At 43.0% G+C, this 23,838-nt stretch overlaps 1 protein-coding gene across 2 annotated transcripts in view; it reads left to right on the top strand.

Moving 5' to 3' along the window:
- The window catches only part of ITPK1 (inositol-tetrakisphosphate 1-kinase), a 514,297-nt gene that overhangs the window by 395,202 nt on the left and 95,257 nt on the right, over positions 1–23,838 (top strand). For both annotated transcript variants that reach the window (XM_086937700.1, XM_086937701.1), the window contains exon 5: positions 3,493–3,610. In XM_086937700.1, coding sequence (XP_086793826.1) covers positions 3,493–3,610 — 118 coding nt within the window. The remainder of the gene's footprint in view (positions 1–3,492; positions 3,611–23,838) is intronic.

The raw sequence follows: 23,838 nt of genomic DNA, 5'->3' as shown, positions 1-23,838 counted from the left end.
TTTGACTCTTGACTCTGTCCTAGTATGGCAGGACCAAATACCCCAAATAAGTGCTATTCCACAGTTTATTCTTTAAAAATTGTTATCTGAAGTTCTACTTATTGGATTTTTGTCATTTTGGTCTTGTTTTATTTAATAAATTAAGTTCTATTTTTCTTACCTGGTGTGGAATCTTTTTGGGTGGTGGTTAGACCTGGCATCTTTGGTGTGGTATGCCCTTGCATTTGTGCCTCTACCTCCTGTATTTTTGCTATGTGTTGAATGTCGGTTTGGCTGGTCTAAATGCTTTGGGCACTTTACCACTGCTGATCAGTACCAAAGTGCAAGCGCTCCCTCTGTAAATTGTGACTATGGATGTGTGTTTCCATGATTGGCTTGTTTGACTTACTGCGAAGTCCCTAGTACAGTGCACTGTGCGTGCCCAGGGCCTTTAAGTCAAATGCTGCTAGTGGACCTGCAGCATTGATTGTGCCACCAACACAAGCTCCCTTGCAGAATTTTCTTGGGTTTCTGCCACAGCAGTGTCTGTTGGTAGTTTGATACTGCCATATTGACCTGGCAAGTGCACCCACTTGCCAGGCCTTAACCTAAGGGTAGGCCCAACGTAACCCTGTGGGCAGTGAGCAGTGTATGTGAAAGGTAGGACATGTCCTGATGTGTGTGACATGTCCTTAAAGTGAACTACAGTATATTTTGTTTTTCACTATGGAAAGGCTATCTATCTGTCCCATAGGAAAGAATAGGAGTTTATTTATCGCATCTTATAAATATAATTTTCCATTGGGACAAGATCGGAAGATAAAGTTTAGTATGCCTGTACTCAGAATATAAAGATGCATCTTTTTAGTAAGGATACATTTTTGTGTTTGAAAATAACACTTAAGAAGGTGGGTATTTTCTTGCTTTGCCTTCTTGCTTACTCCTCAACTGGTTTGTGTATTGACTGTCTGGTTTTGGAGTGACAGAAGCTGGGGAGGTGCATTCAGTGCAGACCGCAACTAGTGGGTTGAGGTGTGTACTGCCTTTCCTGGATGAGTCGGTGCTAGGCTGAATTGACCTGGACTGCATTTAGAGTAGGGGGAGGAGATTTCCTTTCACCTGAATGGGCCTGGTCTGCCTTACAAAATGCTGTCTCTACCTCCTGCCGGGAAGCTGGACCAAAGAGGACAGAACCGGCTTTGAATGAGCACAGAGCTTCTCTGTCAGAAGAGAACAAAGAGAAATGCTGTATAAATATCGGGGCCTAAACCCCCAAACTTGATATCATTTCTGGAATTCAAGAGGAACCTTTGCCTAGGAGAAGGGCTGGAGAAACTGAAGGAGAAGGTACTACCCCTTTGCTGTGTTCTGTCTGGGTTTGGCCTGCAGCGGCTGTTTCTGCCAAGGAAAGGACAAGGACTTTGCTGTGTCCCCTGCTTGAGGAAGATCTCCAAGGGCTTGAAGTAGAGCTTGCCTCCTGTTCTGAAGTCTCCGGGACACAACAACTTCACCACCAGCTCCCCTGAACTGCCTTGCTGCGAGTTCTGACATTCCAAGAGGTGCCTTTTCCTGAGTTGGGGGTCTGGAGGTTGTTCCTGCTGTTGGGAGCTGGAAAAGACACACAACTACGGTAACGCTATGCATCCGCACCTGTTTCTGATGCATCACCACTATACGGGAAGAATTTCCAAGCATCGACACTGTGCCGCTGAAGAAACAGATGCAGCGCCTGCCCGCGGCTGGAGAAATAGCCACACGCCGCATCGAATGCACCGATCTACGAAGTCCTAGATCACCACACCGATTCAGACACCGGCCCTGCTGCGTGCCTGCAAGAACCAATGCATCGTGAGAATGCGGCTGGAGAGACCAATACAGCGCCGTTGCCACCGCATTGAAAACCGTTGCATCCCTGATCCCCACACATCGCTCCTGGACGCCAGGTCTACAAGGGCACCGGGGCCGCAGTAAGAAACCAACGCATCACCTCCTCACACAGTAAGAATCCGACACATCACCTCCCCTTCAGTAAGGAACAGACGCATCACCTCCCCTGCATGGCAGTCAGGAAGCGATGCATCACCTCCCCTGAAGTAAGGAACGGACTCATCACCATCCCTGCACGTAAAGAAGCGACACATCATCTTCCCTGTGGCTGTTTTTTGTTTAGGATTGTGACGCATCCAAGTTTCTTTGTGTTGAAAGTGTCACATCTATAGTTTGCTATGGACAGAGCTGTTTTTACTTTCTAAGAAGTACATTTTGATTACTACATTGTGTATTTTTTTGTTTTGGTCTTGTTTGGTTTAGATACAGATTATGTATTTTTCAAAACTGGTGTGTATATTTGTAGTGTTTTCACTGTATTACTGCATGTGTGCAGAAATGCTTTTCTCTGAGATAAACCTGTCGGCTTGTGCCAAGCTACCCAGGGGGTGAACAGGGGGTATTTTAGAAGTGTATCTCCCTTACCCTGACTAGGAAGAAGGTTCCCTACTTGGACAACGGTGCACACCATTGCCAACTAGAGACCCACATTTCTAACTATTGTGTTTTCACTGTTTTACTGTTTGAAGTGTTGAACAAATACTTTACACATTGCCTCTAAGTTAAGCCTGACTGCTGTGTGCCAAACTCCCAGAGGGTGAGCACAGATTGTGCCTGCTTCTTACTCTGTCTAGGATTGTGGTTGTTGCTTGACTAGGGCTCATACCCCAGTCAACCTCCAACCCAATTTCAAATTTTTTCTTTGTGGAGTTTGATGCTCTCACTTTGATCAACTTTCTCAGGTCCCGAAATTTTTGACAGTGACAGTAAGGTTATATTCATTAGCTTGACTTGGTGGTGTGTGTGTGTGTGTAGCTTGGTAAATCAAAGGAATGGAAATATCACTTTAAGCAGTGCAGCCATTTAGAAGATAAGGAAGTGTCCTTGTATATTACGTTTCTAGAAAAATGTGATTTGACTATTGCATCCTGAGTGGTGCACACATTTGCAAATTAATACCCTTTTTAGAGACCCCTCAAAGTCGAAAAGGCTTTGACTGGTAAAAAAAGCTTCCAGTCTGTGCAATATGTGTAAAAAAATAACCTGTTCCTGTCTGAGGTTAAGGTTTACTCAGCATTTCTAAAATCATATGCTCATTAACTCGTAGGTCTTTCTGAAAATCTGCTTTTTAAAACTACACTGGGAGTCTGTCTCGGATACAGCCAATTGCATTTACATACATTACAGAGGCTCGAGAATTGATTGTTCTCCGATTCGCTTATAAAAGTGTGAATTGTTGGCGTTCCGAGTGGGTGATCTTAATTCTGTCTTTAATCAGAAAGTGTTCTTGTGATTGAGTAGCAGTACATATTTTTTAATCTAGGTCTACAGATGTATTGAGAAACATATTGCGTCAATCTTCTTCAGCTCGTTAAGAAGTTACTTTTTTTTTCCTTGCATAATTTGCCGCAATCCTGTTCTTGTCACAACAAATGTGAAGGTGTCTTTTCTTGTTGCTGTCCACAGGAATACGTTGGGGCTCACCCAGAAACCATCATCCTGGATCCTCTTCCTGCCATTCGGACGCTGCTGGATCGCTTCAAGTCATACGAGCTGATTCGTCGGATAGAGACCAACATGCAAGGTATGCGCCACATTCATTACCGTACGTCTTTGTACATCATCAGTAAACTGTTTGTACCCATTTTGTGAAATGGACTAGCTGGCCGTGGTCGCCTGATCGTGGTGCTATCAAAGAATGAGCCCTGTTATTTTCAATATTCCCTTTGCTTACCCCTTTTTAGGGTTGAGCCTGGGCGATCATGCAGTCTTGCTTGGGAGACACTGTTTTTTACAAAAATTGCTTACCATTTGTTAGCTTCGGTGTCCTTCTTTGCAGCCTTCTTAATTGGCCAGTGCATGCCAGACATCACTTGCGATCCTTTCTCTGGAGCAGGGACCAAGCACAGAATTATTCAGGTTAATCAGTGCCCATCTGCTGCCACGATGTGATTGAGGTTATATTTCTTCCTCCTCCCTCACTCACTGCTGGCTGCTCCCTCCAGATTGCTTTTTTAGGTCTTGTTGGTGTTGGAGCGTGAAAGCTCGGTCGCCAGCGAGATCCATTGTTATAGACTTGCCTGCCAAGTGGTAGAGACCGGGGGAAACACGCCAATTGGGGTCTGTGGATGCGCTTCTGAGACGCGCGTGCGCAGACACGCTTACATTTACACGCACACACAGCCCCTGCTTTCGCTTGGCTCACATGTAGTAACGGCGCGCACACACACACACACACACACACACACCCAGCCTCCCCTGCACACACACACACACACACACAGCCAGCCCCCCTGCACACAGACACGCGCGCGCACACAAACCTCAGCCGCGCCTCTGTGCCCCCCCCCCCCCCTTCCCCTCCCCCACCCCCAGTGCCAAACCAAAACCAAATTCAAGGGAGCATCCAAAGGTATAATCCTTGTTTAACCTTTACTTGTATTTGAGCTCCTCCCAATTTATTTCATATGTTCAACAAAAATTCTTTTGTAGAGGTGCCTTCCGAACAACAGTCAACGCGTTTCAGCCTTTCAACATTTTAGGCATCATCAGGACTTTAGGCCAATAAGGCTCTGCCGTCATATCTCGCATCCATCTGCAGTATAGGTATTATGCTCTCCTATCCATCTCAGTTAGACCATTTGTCAACACCTTCCTCAGCAAGGTCAAAGTCCTCACTCTTTGAAGTTTCGGTCAAACCAGTATTTCTTTAGTGCATTAGGAGTCGGACATCCTCCCGGACCGCAAAAACGATACTAAGTAACAATTCCTAACTTCTGCAGCCTCTGCGGGGCTCTCCCTCAGGCATGGGAGCCCCGCGACACCACTGCTCCTCTGGGCCAGCCACTCCATGGGCGCGGGCTTCCAGCAGAAGACTGAAGTCCCGCCCCTCGACAGGTGCTCCCGAACTTCCGGTTTCGTGATGTGCACGCTCACGGCTTGTTTCCCATTATCTCTGTGCTCTACATCAGTCTGGTCTCTTCTCTCTGGAGGGCAGGTCACTTTTCTGTCTGATCAGTTTTTTTGTCTCAGTTTAAACAGAGGCCCCTGCAGCAACTGGTCCCTTGTTTTACGAGTGGCCAGCAGAGCAGATGCCTCGGGCAGTTCAAGGTTACAGCCGCCAAGTGCACATTTCTCCGCTGGAGGAGGACATGACTTTCATCAGAGGGCGGGCTTGGGGGACGCCTTGGAAGGTGTCCCTTACCCCGAGGCGCTCCTGAGCGGGGCTTAGAGTTCTGTCAGGGAGGTTGGTGGGTCGGGTCCTCGCGTCTCAAGCCCCCTTATATTCCTTGAGTACGGCGGCCTGCTCTTCCACCCCTAACTATTTTCTCTACTGATGAGGGAAGTTATCCCGAAACCCGAGCCATGTCTCGGGCGATATCCTAAAACCCGGGACATGTATCGGGTCTAGAGATCATCAGTCTAACAAGTCACTACTGGCACCCGCTGGGGTGAACCACTCAAGAACTCCATGTACCAGATTCCCGAGTGGCGATCCGGAGGAGGGGCTAGCGGTGTGCGGTTCATTGCGATTGTTTCTATTCCTTGAGTAAGGTGCCGGTCTGCCAGTCAGTGCGCTGCCTCTCTCCTCTCCAGACGCGTCGTAAACCCCCGCAGAAGGGGGCGGACTATGAACGGGCACCTTTCTGCTAATCTTGGCCACGCTTGGAGTTCCGCACCGTGGGAGTCACGTACCCCCCAGGGCGTGTTCAGCAAGAGTCGAAGATGCTCAAAAGTCTGTGCCTCACTGGAAGTCGGACCTAGCTGATGAGCAGGTCTGTTGTTTCTGAGGACTAAAGGGGATAAACCGAAAGAAAATCTGACTCCCACGGTAAGCATGAGCATTTAGGCGATGACTGTCTGTCTTTGCATGAAGGAGCAGCCGGGAGGCGCCGGGGCTGCAGATTCAGCAAGACTCGGAGCAGGAACTGAAATAAGCAGATGTATATATCCGGCCAGGGTCGAGGATACCTCCCGAGCTGTGTTTTTTTTGTTGCAGATTTATATAGCGCGAACTCGACCCGAAGGTATTGGAGCGCATTATATGAGCACCAGTTGCATTCATTGTTGGTAGGCAGGGGGAGCTTGTGACTTGCCCCGAATCACAGGATGCTAAGCCGACGCCAAGGCTCGAACCTTGTTCCCCAGCTCCAAACTCGGCAGCTCTGGCCGTAAGGCCGCACCCTCTCCTGTGCTATGCTCTCTGCTTTCAGGCAGGGATGACCTCGCCACAATGGCCATCTATGAAGCGTGCTTTTTGTTCCCTGCCGAGCCTTGCTCCAAACCCCTGAGTACTAAAGAGCTCTGCTAACTGCTTTACAGCCCAAACAGAAGTTCCTGACAAGTAGATTCTCTTTCACATATAGTGCTGAGAATCGACTTGTAAGAACTGGTTGGAAAAACAGAGGTAAGAAGAATGCAGAAGCGAAGAAACGCTGTGTCGTTTTAAAAGTGATTGATGATGTAAAATTCCACTATATGCCCTGTTTTGTAAGCAGTTGTGACTTTTTAGCCACTTTATAGGGTAGAGCTTGGTGACCCCCCCAACTATCAGAGGCCATAAAACTGAAGCAGATAATAATGAAAAGCTTTTGTGTGGTACCCAGCAAGGTCGAAAATCCATGATTCCGGAATCTGTGATCTTCTGTATTTTATTATACAAAGCTTTTTCTACAATTGACATTGTTATCGTTATGTCGCCTTCATGAATGAACATAAGTGATGCAGTTAAAGACATTTGCATGAGTGACTCCCCTCATGCCATTTCAGGGAATACTTATGGATTATGGATTATCCATTTTTATTTGGAGAGTTTTGCATAGGACGTAACATGTCCCATGCTTGTAGCTTTGGCTTTCTGCTGTACAAAATCAACAGTTAAACACTAGCATACGAAAAAGAAGAAAACATCCTTCATTTGTTTCAGGACATAATACAAGCAAATAAGATAACTGGGTGGCTAGAGCGCCTGCTTTTGAGATTTGTGTGTAACCTTCAGATAACAAAAACTATTTTCTGGACTGATTAAAAATGTGTCCTTCTGGTGTTGATAAAACGAGCATCATTATGTTCCTTAAAATCATTTAATATTCGAAGTTACAAGACACATTTCAGTTTGAGCTACATAAGTGAGAAGGATATATGTGAAATTTGAGCTATGTATGTAGAAGTATGGTTATTGTATTGTATCACTATAATGCTACGTATGTTAAACTGCATTATATATACTGCGATATATCCTACACTACATAGGCTAGACGCCACATAATTATACTCTATCGCATCACCACAACATCACTATGCGCTGCCACAGCATCACTGAACGCTACAGCATCACTCGTCGCAACCACATCACTCAGCGCCACCACAGCATCAATCTGTGCAACCATTCCACAACTGGTTCAAATATGTTCTCTCAATGTTTCAAGCCTTATTACAAATGTCACAAAAAGAGGTTAATATTTCACTTCTGATCTTGGATTTTCATCACAATAAAATGCACTGAACATAATCTTTACAAAAGATATTTACAAAAGTTTAAGCTATTGCCATTATAAATTACTATAACTTTTATTTAAATATTAATTATTTAAAAAAATTAACAGCAATTATTATTTGTAATATCAATACATCGAAGTCACGTAAATACAACACATATTGCATTACAAATGCTATTGGTGTCACATTTGCGAAAGTTAAAAGTATTGGCATGACAGTAATTGACAAAGCTATTAATATAGCTATTTTTAAAACCAACACATAAATGAAAAATGTGTCATTTACAATACCAATAGCTCAAACTTTCCTAATGCGAGACCTATTGCATTGCAAATGCTTTTTCTTGGTTAATGCGACTGTCATTAAAAGCGCTTTTGAGTGATCTCCCAGTTGCCTGCCCCCCCCTCCTCTTTTGCCATCTTTTCACAAATCTGTTAGCTTGTTTGTAACTGCTGTTTGCAGAGGCTTCAGAGCCTATTGTCATTTTTGATTGGATTACCCTTTGGGAGCTGGCCGGGAGAAAGGGATTAAGGAATTAGGTACTGTCCATGCTGTGTCGCATCGAGATCTAAAGCGCTCTGCCCTCAATTGCAATGTCGCTGGTCTTCAGAAATCTTCACTAACAAAGGATAAAATGTGCATTAGAAAAGAGTGCGAGACTCTTTAGGCATGCCACTGACAGACAATGGGTAATGGGGTTTACTCTCACCTTAATGAAATAGGAGGAAGACCAAACTGGGAATGTAATCAATTATTCCATTACACACCGGTCTTCCCACAAGTTATCAGCTTTTAGAAAACATTGACACAGTTTTGAGCAAACCTGGTGTCCTTATTAATAAAGTAAAAAAATGGTAAATAACTGCCATTGCTGCGTGTGCAATGTGTGCAAAATCGGACGAACAGCAGGCTGGACTGACACTGCAGCCAGTAGCGGCTACTAGCGAACGGGTGGGTAGGGGAGAAGGGAGCAGAGGGGTGAGGGATTAAAAATAATAAAGAAAAAAGAAAACTTACCTGGAGGTTGTGATCGCTGTTGCAGCCTTCGCGTCTTCTCCATCAGTAAGCACCAAGCCTCCCAGAATCCCCTAACCAATCACAACGCTGCTTTAAGCAGTGTTGTGATTGGGCAGAGTGCCGTGGTTCGGTGCTCAAACAGGGGCTTGTAGTGCTGGGCATGTTCTCCACGAAGGCAGTATAATACTGCCTGTGGAGAACATGCACAGTGCGCAAGACGGTTTGGCCGTCCCGAGACGGCCGGCCAAACCTTCATGCGCACTTTAGGTGCTGCCACCACTCCTCCTCTGGCCTTGATGTCAGGGGATGCCGTCTCCACCCCGCCCTATCAACGGGGCTTCTCTGCAGTGTTAATGCAATAGTAAAAATAAAATGATAATAACGGACAGCCATTATTATCATTTTATTTTTACTTTGCACTGCTTTACAGCAGTTGGGCGACGCTACTCCGCCTTAGCAGAGGAGCCGCCCCTGACCGCAGCTTGCAATGTGTGAACCTTTCATGCACTTTATACTTGTTTGCGTAGCGCTCATCCTATGCTCATGCATTGATAGTCCCTCTCATATGTGTTAATCCCCTCATTAGCACATATCACAGTGCCTTCAAATCCATGAGCGCTCGGCATGTGCGCTATGCAAAAGCCAATAGGTTTTGCCTGTGTAAGAGCTATTGGCTTTGCCAATGTCTTTCGGCCATGTTGTACAACAGCGTGGCTCCTGTATAGCCAGGCAAAACATTATTTGTAAAAAGAGCTATAAGCACTTTTTTTTTTGCGTTGCTGCATTGCTTTTTAAATTACTTTTATAGCACTTTTTGAATAACTTTTAACAATATGGCTAAATGACATTGAAAAAGCCATAGCTCTCACATAGGCTAGACCTATTGGCTTTGCCGGTGCTTGTTTTAAATATAGCACATGCATTCAAATTCACAAGAAAAAAATCTAACTTTTGAAAAGACAACAAACACAAAATGGTAACCTTAATATTTTTTATGTGATGTTTTCACGTTAAAATTGGCTGTTATTCAGCAGAACAGTTTGTTTTTCTTGTCCAGTTACAAGGGTGTATGAAAACACCTGAACTTCCAAGGATATAAGCGAGCATTGGTCCAACCTACAAGTTTGAATTGTGGTGTATCATGCTTGTACAGCAGTCACAAAAAAACACTGACCTATAAATATAAATCTGCACCCATGTCCGAGACCAATGGGCACCCCTACAGATAGTCCAGCTGACAGTCATCTGTGGACACACAGCGATTAACGGGTCTTATGTTGGCACATATATTGCAGTATGTGATGTTCTAAGGCCACCTCAAAGTATTAGATGTGACCGGAGAATGGCAGGTTGGAACCAAAGTGGCGGAAAGAGAAAGGGTCCCAGTCAATGGCATAGTCTACCCAAAAATGGAATTGCTGTTAGTAGATGATCTTAAATATTTGTTTGAAGGAAGCGGGAAAGAACAATGGGCTCAAGACAGAGGCGGAAGAAGGAAGAGAAATATTATGAGCAATAAATTGGCAGGGTGAGGTGCAAACAATGTGAGGAAATGGCGCCCGACAGTGAGTTAGGAATTGTAGACTGTGCCAGTTAGATCCACGTGTCCCTACCAACAAACCAGCACATAGAAGCATAGGCAAACTGACAACAAACATAAGAGTAGAGTCTCACACAACACGCACATAATGCCGTTTATCATACAAACAGGAACAGGTAGAGGAAAAGGTGAACTATTGAAAAGTAAAAGAAGGGAAGGATGGATGTTTGGATGCAAGTTTCATGTCTGCTTAAAATGTAGACCCATTTCTGATAAAATCTATTTAAAAGTAGGGGATAGACCTGCCGACTCCTGGAAAACTTATTTGAATTTCATTTTCTCACATGAAAATATATATTTAAATATATTTTCCAATAGGAAAATCTGTATACAAAGCTACACGCACTGGCAAGATGTTTATTTTTTTCCCCTCAATGGAGAAAGCATTTCCTTATACAAAGACATCATCTGCTTACTACCACAAATTTCTGGAGGTGTCCCATCCTAGAAATTGATTTACTACTGCCCTTCATAGGAGTAAAGCAAAAAGAACAATCGATGGGCAGAATGCAGAACAATTTCATACATTCACCCCAGTACAGGGATCCTGGCCATAATCCATCGTTCTTTTGCTCACCATGCCATTTCAGTTTGGACCCAGCCATATGCAAAACAGTAATGACCCTGCACACAGTGGGAACAGTCCAGCCCAAACTGCCAGGCCAGGTCCTCCCTGGGATGGAGACAATCCTCCTAGGACCAGTTTCGGGTTTTCACCCCGCATCAGCAAGGATAGTTTGATTCCCGTGGCATGGAGAGCACGAGACCCACGTCTGGGCATACCTGTACCACTTGGGGTGAAAAATGCAAAAATAACAATTGAAATGAAATACCAGTATTTGTAAAGCGCACAGCTACCTCCGAAGTGGTGTCCTTGCGCTGTGGGCCCTCAAGAAGATTAAGCAAGGTATTGCCCAGAGTCACATGGTGCTGGGCTAACCTGCCGCCGGCACCAGGGATTGAACGGTGAACCCCGTAGTCCGAAGTCGGGCCCCCTGGCCGCTGCGCCACACCTCTTCCACAATGCATAACAATGTCATACATTCACCCCAGTACAGAGATATGGGCCTAAATCCATTGGTTTTTTGCTCACCAAGCCATTCCTGTTTGGATCCAGCCATATGCAAATCAGTCTTGACCCTGCGCCCAAAGGGAACAATCCAACCCAAACTGCCAGGTCCTCCCTTGACTGGAGACAAGCATCCTAGGACCTGTTTCAGGGTGTCACCCCTCATCAGCCAGGAAAGCTTGATTTCAGTGGCATGATGAGCACGGGACCCACGTCTGGGCATACCCACAGCAGATTCAGGTTTCCGGGTAGACTCCTGGAAAACACATTTGAATTCCATTTTCTCATATATGTATATGTTCCAATAAGAAAATCTTTATACAAAGCCACACACACTGGCAAGCTGTTTATTTTTTCCCCTCAATGGGGAAAGCATTTCCCTATAGAAAAACACCACCTGCTTACTACCACCAATTTCTGGAGTTGTCCCATCGCATCCTGGAAATTGGTTTACTACTGCCCTTCATAGGAGTAAATCTATGAGCTGTTTTAGAGTGGGAATAGATTGAAAAGTTATTTTCCTTCAATAGAACACACACACACGCACTCATATCTTATTTTAATGTTGCTGCTTTAACACGACTTAAATGTTTTACCTGTGATGCTACTTCTGAAGTTATTTTTTAATATTTTACCATGCTTAACCAATTGCATGTTTATTTAACTGACAGTTGCTTCTTTTTAATTGATCACTGCAAGGAGCTCTGCTTTGAAAATGTTATTTTTAGTCGCCCCCGCCCGAAGCTATCTCTAGAAATGCCTGAATGAAAGTATTCTGTACAAAGATACACCAGTGAAAAATAACAGATGACGAATCGGCCTCTAAAAGATGTAAAATCACTCCTAGGCCATGATGACTGCATATCTCCCTAACGCAGTAGTAAAGCAGCAGCTAGACGGGAATTGTGCTAATGCCGTCTCTTTAAAACTAAAAGAGAGCAAGCAAGCATTGGCAACGCCGGTAAATCTGGCCTTTGCTAGGGAACCCATGTAATAATGGTCTGGCGACATTGTGTAAGATGCCCCAGCTAACTTTAAAAAAGCAATATTTTGGGCTACGACCATATGCAAGATGGGAGTAGGCCCTATCTGCTGAACAGACTTTATTAGCACAGTGAAACCTTATGCTCAAAGAAGAGTTCTAGGAAAAGGAGTCGGAAGACGAGGTTTGTGTTGTAAGCGGCGAACGTAAAAAGCATGCATTGAAAGGCATCCACAGAAAAGCAAAAATATTGAATAGTTTACACTTTTGAAAGAAAATAGTATTTTGTTAGGTCTTTCAGAAAATCTGCACTTGTGCACTGCTTTACTTGGTGAACAAAAAAATCATAAGTCCTTCAACATCCTATCATGACAGCATAGTAAAAGGAATGAATGCTTGGGGGTTATTAGTGACTAGCACTTTGCCTTTAGGAGAGGCTAAGGCTGCCTAAGAGCATGCACTCCCTAAGCAAAAAGCCATAAATCAATAGTTAAAGTCTTTGTATCAGTCAAGTAAAAACATCAGAAAACACTCAATTGCAAGTTAAACCTCATATATTACCTATAGTCTAATGACTGGCTTCTTCATATCCCATCACCGAAAAAAATGGGAATTGAACAATGTAACCAGGCATTAAATGACATGTCATTGACAGACAGCCCATCCAAGTAAGGCACACTGTGAAAAACACGAAAGCCAGTGGCTTAAGTGGGCCGAGTCAGAGCTCAACTCTTTATTTTTTATATTTTACTGGTTACAAAGGATTACAGTATGTCTTCCTGTCAGCTAAAGCTAGTTGTATCGGGCCAAAAAATTGAAATAGGGAGACGGATAATGCACAAAAAGCCTTGACATAAAAGTTTGGGTAAAAGTGTAATCTTGTACGGAGGTTAAACCAACAATAGTCAAAACAGCCCGTCTCCAACTCAGCCACTAAAAAGTTGCCAAATTTGACGTGCAGACGCCAGTGTTTGCAACATCAGAATTTTTACTACAGAGATTTTGACCTTGACCTGTTACACATAAGCTGTTTCAGATATTGGGCACAGAATGCAGCAGCAGGGCACGTGCCTCAGCCAGAAATGTCAGCTATCACTCAGTGTGCCAGCTCACGAAATGGTACACGCTGCCCTCCTGGCAGTTCATCCTTTATACGTCACAGAATCTGTCAGATATCTCTGAGGTATGTACGTGCCAGCTCTCATATCTTCTGTGAAGTGATCCCAGATATTACATACTGAGAAAAGTGTTGTCGTTGTGGGTGAACCTGACGTTTACATAGAACCAGTTGCAGTGTTTTCTGTGCATGTGTGTAACCCATCAATAAACCTTCTAGAGAAACCCCTCCAAGTGTTCTACAATGTGATGTTTATAATGGATCAGATTGTGTCTTTTTTATTATAAAGTTTTTTTTTAGTGTTTGTGTTTTAATTTATCAGTTGCAATGCAGAAAAAGACTATTTTGATGACTAGGGCAGGCTCCGTGAGAGTTTCATAGATACATATTGGACCAATGGCAATGCTGTGAGTTCGTTTCTCATAGATGATTTGCTTTGTCCCTCGAGGTTGTAGCCACGAACCCTGAATCAGTATAGTACCACTTAATTCTGCCTTTTCTTGAAGGTTTCAGAGATGTCACATACTTTTCCCGCTGTCACTCTTGTTAGTGAAACCTTTACCCTTCCGAGTGTGCCCGAAGGAAGTGCATTAAAGTGCATTTGTACCATGCGAAACCTCTTGCCTAAAGATCCACCTTGGTTGCAGTAAAAAGGCAGGAATATATTTAGATAGTCTTCAAGAACCAGTGCTCGGATTCGCAGATCGAAACCCACCCTCACCTGGGTACCATAAAGCCCATCCAGATTACCAGTCTGGAATCTAGGTGGGCTTTTTGTATTAATTGATTTCCCAGATTGTTAAACGTACATAGCATATGCGTAAGGAAGTAGACGATCAACCACCTTGCGTATGCGCTGGTTGCATTTGTTGCAGTTAGTGAAAAAATAATAATCATACATTTTGAAAACCGCTTCTGATGCCTGATACATGGATCTAAAACACACAGTCTGCATTAATTCGGTGGCCAAGCAAACGACTATGCCAGTAAACATATAATCTGTGATATTGAGCACTACTTGCTTGTCTTCAGTAAACATCTGCCCACGTGCTGCTCCCGTCCGTCCATCCCTCCTTCCATCCATCCTTCCCCCTTCCCCCTCCTTCCTCGCAGCCGAGAACTGTGATAAACAATAAGAAATACATCCTGTTGCTTCTGGAGCCCCACTTTGGATATTAGTATTAACGGCAGTGTCAGCACTATCTTTTTACATGGGCCAGAATCAACTGGTCTAGGGGTGGGATTTCAGATAGTCCCCTGCCGTCACAAACTATGAAGAGACCTGTGCATCCCACAGGCGGCCACGTGTATCTCCACATAGATGTGATGACTACTTTGTATGAAGAAGGTTGCCCCAAACTTTGTCGAAGATTCGTAGATTGAGAGCTGCCACTGAAGCTAGTGCAGAATGTGGCACCCAGAAAGAGTGGAACAGGCCTCCTGATAACATGTATCTGCACGCGTCTGTCCTCTCCAGTGGCTCTCTCATGACGTTGCTGGGGCAGTAGAAATCACACTTGTTGGATGAAAGATATGTCCTGTCTTGGCACCATTCGTATTTTACCTAATGTTGAGCTGTGTAGCTAAAGTCCTAAAGTGACCAATCGCAGCATGATTATTGTTTGTGTCTGTTGAATGTTGGTGGGTGTATTGCTCCAATGGTGGGTGAAAATGCATACTTACATTTATGATAAGTATACATAACTCTTGCGAGAATTACAGGTTTTTGACTTGTTGCGCTTGGTTGGTCATCTGTGTGAAAGATCACAGGAGGAATTCCTGTGCATACAAAAGACTCCTGAGGTACCAGCTCCAGTGTATTGTTCATTCGTTCTCTAATCTGTCTTTTTGAATACTGCCAAAACATGCAGCGGTGACACGTACCCAGTTTGGGAGGTCCCCCAAGATACTTTCTACTCAAACAATGCTCCAACAAGAGAGAATTATACAATTAGTGCAAGCATAAAGAAAATAGAAATTACAGAGAATGCAGGCTTCTGCATATATTTTAAGATGGGAGAACTCTCTTGACCGGTAAAGGGCAGGCAGCATTCATTCCCAGTGCGCTTTGACCTGCCATGCCTCTGTTGACTCAGGTGTCTGAGACCGTGCGGGAGACTGTGGACAGGGGAGAGGTAGCCATGCTTGTGCTCCTCGACTTGTCCGCAGCTTTCGACACTGTCTCCCATGCCACCCTCCTGAACAGACTCCTAGAGATGGGGATCTGTGATACTCCTTTAGCCTGGATCACCTCCTTTTTAACGGACCGCACACAAGTATGGTGTCGACCATTCTGGTCTAAAGACAATAAACCGCTTGGTTGTGGGGTGCCCCAAGGATCTGCCCTCAGTCCTCTTTTTTTTTTTTAACGTTATGTTGCACCCCTAGCAAAGGTGATTGGGTCATCTGGGGTGAGAGTGATCTCCTACGCTGATGATACTCCGCTTATTTTTTCCTTTAGAGATCACTTGCCCCTTGGTTTTAAAAATTTCAGAACCTGTCTTTCCAATATTGTAGCCTGGATGACCCTAAACACGTTAAAACTTAATACAGACAGGTGTTGTTTTTTAATCAAACGATTCCCATGTCACCCGCCACCTGGTGGCCGGCGGAACTCAATCCACCGCCTTCCCCGGTAAAGGTGGCACGCAATCTTGGAGTCCAATTCGACAACGAATTATCCTTTAAAACCCAGATCCAGAAAGTCACCTCGGCATGCTTTGGCAAACTCCACATGTTAAAAAAAAGTCTCCCTACGGAATCACTGAAGACAGTGACTCACGCCTTAATCACCTCGCACCTGGACTATGCGAACAGTCTGTATGTGGGACTTCCTGCCTACCTTCTTCACAGGCTGCAGATCGTGCAGAACGCTGCAGCCAGGCTGATCTGTAAAGTCCCCTATCGACATTCCATCTCACCCCACTTGAGGAAATTGCATTGGCTTCCGATCACTGCTCGCGTCAAATTCAAGGCCCTGGTACTAGTTTTTAGGGCTCTGAACGGAAAAGGCCCCAGATACCTTAGACATAGACTACAACTAGTCCAATCTTCTCTTAACCTTAGATCAAACCACCTTCGCCTTCTACTCCCCCCCCCCCCCCCCCCACACACCCCCCTGATTCCACCTTGCGAGAAAGGGTGGTAGAGCTTTTGCAGTGATAGTATCAAAACTGTGGAACTCCCTACCCATCAGCCTCCGTCTCATTGATATTGAATCTCAATTCAGGGGCAAACTAAAGACCTACTTATTTTCTGGCTGCTAAGTTCTCTCCCTCGATTCGCAATCCTCAGCGCTGGGACACCTCCGTTGGGGGTAGCCGTGCGCTCAACAAATGTCAATAATAATAATAATTATAATAATAATTGTGCCATGCACAGGTACCCAACCTGGCTAGCCGAGTTCTGAGAGCATATTGGGATCAGCATCAAAGTTCCTAGTGCCTCGTCGCATTATATGGAGAACAATGTTAAATGGAGTAACACAATGTTAAATGGAGTAACACAAAAAGTGAGTGTACGTGTTAAAGAAGATCTCACAGTATTTATCAAGAGCAGGCACAAGAGTGATGATGGTGGTTGATTCACCAAAATGCTAGGCATAGTGGAAATGAGATCACCTTGTGACTTCTAGTGACACCACAAGAACGACCCATTGGCCCCTCATCAGCCTCTTGTTTGTTACTGGTCGACCAGAGGAAGGAAAAGCTTGAACTGCAGAATATAGAGAGTTTTTGGAGTTGTCTTTACTCTCTCCTCCTGTGCCCATTCCTACAAGATGCCTGAAAGCGTTGGAATCAAGGAGAGTGTCAAATCGCTAGTCTGGGATAGGAGTTGCACCACTCATTAATCCGAATTTACTTCACTGTGAGTGATTTTGTGTATTATAACATTATTTATCATCTATGTGGTGCATATGAGAAATTAAATGTTCTCACATGAGTCTTATAATATAGTTGGTAATGTTGCTTACTTCACTGCTACTCATTTAATCGATCAATGATGCATAAAAGGCTCTGTCTGCCTAGATTCAAATGCATCTACAACAGGCACATTGACCCAATTGGGCTGTCTCACCTGCATATTATCCCACTGAGTTGTATTGCCAGCCTGGATATGACAGAAGTGCTTTGAACTTCTAAACCCACCAATGAGCTATAGTGGTGAGGCGTTGTGCGCCCACGCGAACTGACATGCGTACCGCTGCAGGTTGGGTGGATTAGGTTATAAGTGCCTGACTCACTTAGCAGTACTTGTCAACTCAGGCGGTTTTTACTTAACAATGGGCTGCAGTTAAGAGGCTTTTCCTGAGCTCGGAGCATGATCTCACTCTGCATTAGGAGCCTCGCGAGCTATGCTGCGGAGAGGAACCCCTCATGCAAATGCTTATCCGCCATCCTCCTAATGATGCACTTTATGCACTGCTAGCCTGACATCATTTCCTGTAAACCCCTCCCTTTTATGACCATCTCAGTCCGTGAGGAACAGGCACTGACACATGTGCCCAAGGCTCTTAGCGAAACTGAATGGAATTGTAGTCTGCAAGGGGAGGGGGGTGGAGTACTTGGCCCAGAATAGCCTGTAATCGGAAGAGAACTTTATCAGATCACTTAACGCATCCCTTGAATTTCCATGAATCGAACGCCTCCTATTCAGTATGTGGTCTTTTATTTTATTTATGTACTAATGTGTTTGTAAGGTAGTAATTTGTATGTTTAGTGATGGTTGAATTGTTAAAGACTTTAGTAGTTGATATATGTATTGTTTTTAGATAAAACAATTTACTTACTAGAGACTATGCAGTGAATGCAATGCCTGAAGTTTTTATCAATACAAATACCACCAGAGGTGAGGGCAATCTGGCTGTTTTTTTATTAAAATGAGCGTTAATTTACTCTCTGAAAACAAGACCTTGCCAATTTTATTTAGACCTATTTGAAGTGTGAGGATGTGGAGTTGCTAGCCCTCTATATCCAGCAGATGCCCCACCCCTGCACACCTCAAACATGGCTGTTGGAGAACCTAATTATCTACAACAGGGGCTGCCCTAAAACCTGAACCAGGGGCAAACATTACGGGAATCCTAACAGAGGTTCAAGTTTGACACTTTGATACACAAAGCATACATCAAAAAATTAAAAAGAATCATAAATATAAAGAAAGAAACATTCAAATATAAAGTACCCATGCATAAGAGAATACGATTTGCAGAAAATGTATTAACAAAAGGTAAATAATTAAATCCGAAAACATATAATAACATTGGCGCTCAACACGGTACACAAATAGCAGGGTAAACAATACAGTGTTTGATCAAAAAAGTGGCGGAGGAAAAAATTGTACTAAATGGGAAGTTCAGGACCAGCCAAAAACACGGCGTTTCAACCATAATATTATTAAATGGTCATCATCAGGACAAGACAATAATTATAGGAGCGTCCAAAACAATTCAATAAAACATCTAAAAAAACAGTAAAATATATACATGAGTATCAAAGATTAAACATTTTGGAGTTATGTCACAGCATAAGAAGAATCTCCAACTAGAAAGTTTAGAGATGAATCAAGAATCAGACAGAGTGAGAACAGTCAGTGCCGTCATGACAAGACTGTCAAACCATACCGAAGTACAGTGTATGTAAAAAATAATAATGAATAAAATGAAATTCAGTGAATAGAGATAAGCAGTGACCCACACCTTAGAGAAAAAGTTAGGAACCATAGATCACCTAATCTCATAGTAGATCCAACCGCGAGTATGACAATCGTATGGAGTCCACAGTATGGTTGACTCAGAAGTATGTTACTGTTGATAGCAAAGAATTCAAATCCTATATGCCTCGACAGACGGACAAAATAGCGCAATGGGCCTAAATCATACTCGCATCCAGGGCAAAATGTGATGTATCCAAAAGACATAGTATGCACAAGTTGGAAAGCACAAGAGATGATGAAGGTGACCAGCCTGCTCCTTCAAAAATTAGTGGCAACAGGAAAGAAATATGCATAAAATAACTATCACCGGAAAATAATGTTTCCATTCAATTACTTTACTAGCGTGGATATAGAACACTCCTTTGGGAATCTTTGATACCCATGTATACATTTTCTTGTTTTTTAGATGTTTACCAAATTGTTTTGGACGCTCCAATAATCATTGTCTTGTCCTGAGGAGGACCATTTAATTATATTGTGGTCGAAATGCCGTCAACGCATATATGTGGCCCAAACAGAAGAGGATGCATTTTTTGCATTGTGGTGTTTTTGTCTTGTCCTGAACTTCCCATTTTGTATAATTTTTTCTTCCACCACTTTTTTGATTACATACTGTATTGTTTATCCTGTTGTTTGTGTACAGAGCGCCAATGTTAATGATGTTTTCGGATTTAATTATTTAGCTTTTGTTTATACATTTTCTACAAATCGTATTCTCTTATGCATGGGTACTTTATATTTGAATGTTTCTTTCTTTCTTTATATTTATGATTTTTATTTCTTTGAATAGTGTAACTAATTTTTTTATGTATGTTTTATATATCTAAGTGTCAAACTTGAACCTCTGTTAGGATTCCAGTGTTGCGGAACCTAGGCAAGGATCAAAGGCTTTCTTCTACACGGCTTAGATTTCCCTGCCACATTGCACTCTCTGGTCTGGCTCTCAACCAACCAAGATTAACAGGAGTCCCCTAAGGGCTTTGCTTTGCCACTAGTCATTTTTTAGGGCTGGCTTAAAAGTGTAACTGTCTGCAAAACATATTGATACCAATTCTCAGAGTATGCTTTGGTTCCACACACAGGAGTATCACCCTTGCACTTTTTGGTATCGGCTAATATGGTGTATTATTTGACGTTCCAAGTATTGCTTCAATTGGAATACATAGGGGTTTATTGTATATTTCAATCATTAGACTGTTGGTCTCATTAAGTTATTTATCTCCTTTATGCATTTTGTGCAGACCACAACCCTTTTTAGATTTTCTCCATTTGCAAAACTTGAATGCACTAAACAGTATTTCTGAATGTGTTGACGTGCATTAACACTTTAAATCCATGTGTATTGCCTTTGCAAGGCTTGTTTTAATGAGAAGCTTGTATCGCTAGGTTAGCATATTAAGCCATTTAGTATCCAGTGCTCTAATTATGGAGTTGATTCACAAATGTTTTTCAAAGGGCAACTTCCTTCTGCCATGTATAAAAAGAACTTTCCAAACTTCTAATCTGCTATCCATGAGTTAACCTTCAATAAAAGGACATTAAATAGTGCAGCGAAAAAGATTATGGTGGTTGGCAGCACAATCAGCAGATATTAACAAAAACATATTCTAGCTCAAACAGATCAAAAGTTACTAAAAATACAGCAACAAGTATTGCCATGCAGTTGAAGGCTCTTACCAATGACAAGTCATTTTATTGCTTATTGCTATATGTTTTTAGCATGAGTTAACCAGATTGTAATTGTTTTTATATGGCGTTTACTGCCCCTGACGAGGCGAATAAGCGATTTACGGCGAGTAGCACGCTACTCTGGAACCCAAGGATTATGGTTAATCTAATGGTTATTGTTGGTTATTGAGATTAGTCATGTGCTCCCAACAAAAAAATAGCATGCATTTACTCCAGTTTCTTTATATTTTAATACACAGCAATAACATGGGTAAAAATTATTTGGAGAACCGTGCCACATAATTTGGTCCTTCCATATTATGTTATGGTGAGGATATCCTGGCACTGAGCAGGTGTGTGCCCCTAGCCCGGTCTATGGTAGGTTGGTTAATTGAAATGCCAGATCTTCTGCTTCTTGTGGAATTCAAGAAGAGGGGAGAAGCCTCTAATGTGAAGTGGAAGGCCGTTCCTCTCTTTAGAAGTGACGTAAGAGAATGCCTGTCCTCCTGATCTGGTTCTGTGGGATGTGTGCGATTAGGAGTCCTGTGGAGGTGTCTGGGTTTGCCACATAATTCCAGTCGCCCTGTTCAAAGTTAACCCTCTCAATCCAGATCAGTAATGTTACTTAAACTTTGCTTTTCCACCTCAGGTTGTAATGGAGCATTTTTTCGCTCATGTTCTGTAACGAAATTAATTGCATTGATCATGCAAGCAGTATTTATAGGACTCGAAGACAATCTTTTGCAGTGCGGTTTGCATCTAAAAATATTTCAGCCTCAATCTATATGCATATGAATGCTTCAGGTTATGCTGGGGACACTAAAATAGCCTTTCAAAAGGCAGAAATCCTCTCTACACTTCAAAATAAATGCTAGCACTTATTCCAGCTGTCACCTTAATAACAGTCGTCTTCAACCAGCTTGTGTGTTTTGTCTTATTCTCCTCCGGTGATCAGCCTCTTGAGGCTGCATTGTTCAGAAGATTATTTCTTGCAGCTGGCCTCTATGTAGAGTCCATTCTACATGGAAGAAAGATTCTTTCCGAAGTCAGAAGCAACCCTGCTGTTCTGTTCAATTTTTCTCCAAAATTAGATATTTCAAGATTCACTTCAATTTACCTAAAGTGGAAGAAACAGGATGTGCATCTTCTCCTTTACAGTGTGTCCTCTCTTGTCTGACTCTGCAGCTCCCTTCTCTGCTATACAGTGTAACAATGCTGAGTGGCACGAAGTGTTGGTGATGCTAATGGGAATTAAGTACGGAGTCCATCCTGTCCCTGATTGGGATGCGAGCTATCTGTATCTGGAATTACTTAGGCCTTGTCCTATAATGTGTTCTCAGCTACATAAGTCTTCTCAACATTGAAACCATTACCCATATATGTGGCAACTCACCTAGGTTCATCTCTGCTGGTCATCGTAGCTTCTTCATCTCCTTGCCTCCGGACGAATCACAGATGTTTTTAAGTTCCTGGGATATACCAAGAAGTCTAATACTTGAAATGACGAAGGAAGTAGCAGCACTCATAATGGAAATTCGTAGGATACACATTCACTTGGGATCAGACCCAGAAGCAAAAATATGATTCATAATGGATTCAAGATTTTCAGAAAACTTCTCTTCGCTTCCAGTACCCCATTGCCAAGAAGATGCAGTAGGACAGGGGACTTGCCACATAGAATCAGGGAATGGCAGTTCTCCAGTTAGCATACAGAGACTCTTGAATTAAAGAAAGAAAGTAGAGGCTAACATTATGCATAAACCTTTTCTTGCTGCCCCTAACATTCAGCTCGTTAAAGAAAATTAAACATTTCACAAATAAGCATTCAGTAGTATTTTCATGTTATGTTGGAATGTTCCCTTTCACCTTGTCCCTAGATTCTCAGCCAGTGTGAGTGTTCTGTGTGGAATGTTGGTGTAATTCACCTCTACGCATGGGACAAGACTACCACACCTTCCAGTTTGGAATTTACTAAACGGTGTATAACGCCATGTAACATAAGCATATTCCTCTTTTAAAGCTACAACAAAACCTATTCTGCTACTTTGGCTTGATTGGAAAAAGTTCTTACTGCAAAGAATTATCTGAAATAAAGAAAAAGAAAAGTGATACAAAAATCTCAGTGAAGTAAACCACCATTTCACTCTGTAAAGTAATATCAAGTTAATGATATAGTTAAATTAAACCAAGTCAACAATTCCATTTGCTACGATTTGATAATAAATGGATTGGGTGTGGTGGGTGGGATAATGTTAGCCTCCGTTGTTTTTAATGAAATCAATATACTCTCGGTATGCTAATTGGAGAATCGTTATTTCATTACAAGGCCAGAGGCTACCATAATGCATGTTTAAAGCTCTTAGTCGCCAGATTGCTCATAAGCTCCCCCGATTTTAGATAAAATTGTGCAAAAGTGCCTGCACTGGACCAGTCTTCCTCTTTAGAATGCCTGCAAGTATACCACGTGCCCAACAGATTTTACTAGCCATCGCACCCCTAGAGGAGTGAGCTCCAAATTTGGACAAATCAATTCCAGCTCCAGAAATCACTGCTCTTGCCCACCTTGCTGTCTATATTGCCTTATAGGGTTTCACATAGGGAAATAACAATGTATCTTCTCCATCTGGTCTAAATAACAGCCTTCTTTGTCCATAAACTCTCATGCAACTCAGCACACCATTTCTTGCAGTCTTTGAAAAATGGGATAGAAAATGTTTTCAGGCATGGTTTTGGTCCTTTTCCAAGTGTCAAAATGGACTCCATCTGGTGAATAAAACCTATTGCAAACCTCTTGGCCTCTCATGAAAGGTCAGAGTATCTACCAGATCCCCTGAAAAACTCCAAACAAAGTTCATGTCCCCTTCTATCACTAAAAGATACCTCTCTCCTTACTGTTCTTCTAAAAGACTCTGACTCACAGGCATGAAATAGGGAATTTCTACTGCTAGTTCCATTACACCTGGGAACTAAACTTGAGAGGTCCATTTCTAGAACAATGTGCATTGTTCCCTTTGAACCTTTAACACTCTCTGAATCCGTGCAGACTTGAGGAAATGCGGAACAGTACTATCTGTCCCATGTCTGTACAAATGTTTCCACTGCCAATGCTCTGGGTTCTGGCCTTCAGCTACAATACTGTTTTACCC

This window comes from Lissotriton vulgaris, chromosome 9 (assembly GCF_964263255.1).
Source record: "Lissotriton vulgaris chromosome 9, aLisVul1.2, whole genome shotgun sequence".
Taxonomy (NCBI): Eukaryota; Metazoa; Chordata; class Amphibia; order Caudata; family Salamandridae; genus Lissotriton; species Lissotriton vulgaris.
This window is presented reverse-complemented; position numbering and strand designations above follow the sequence as displayed.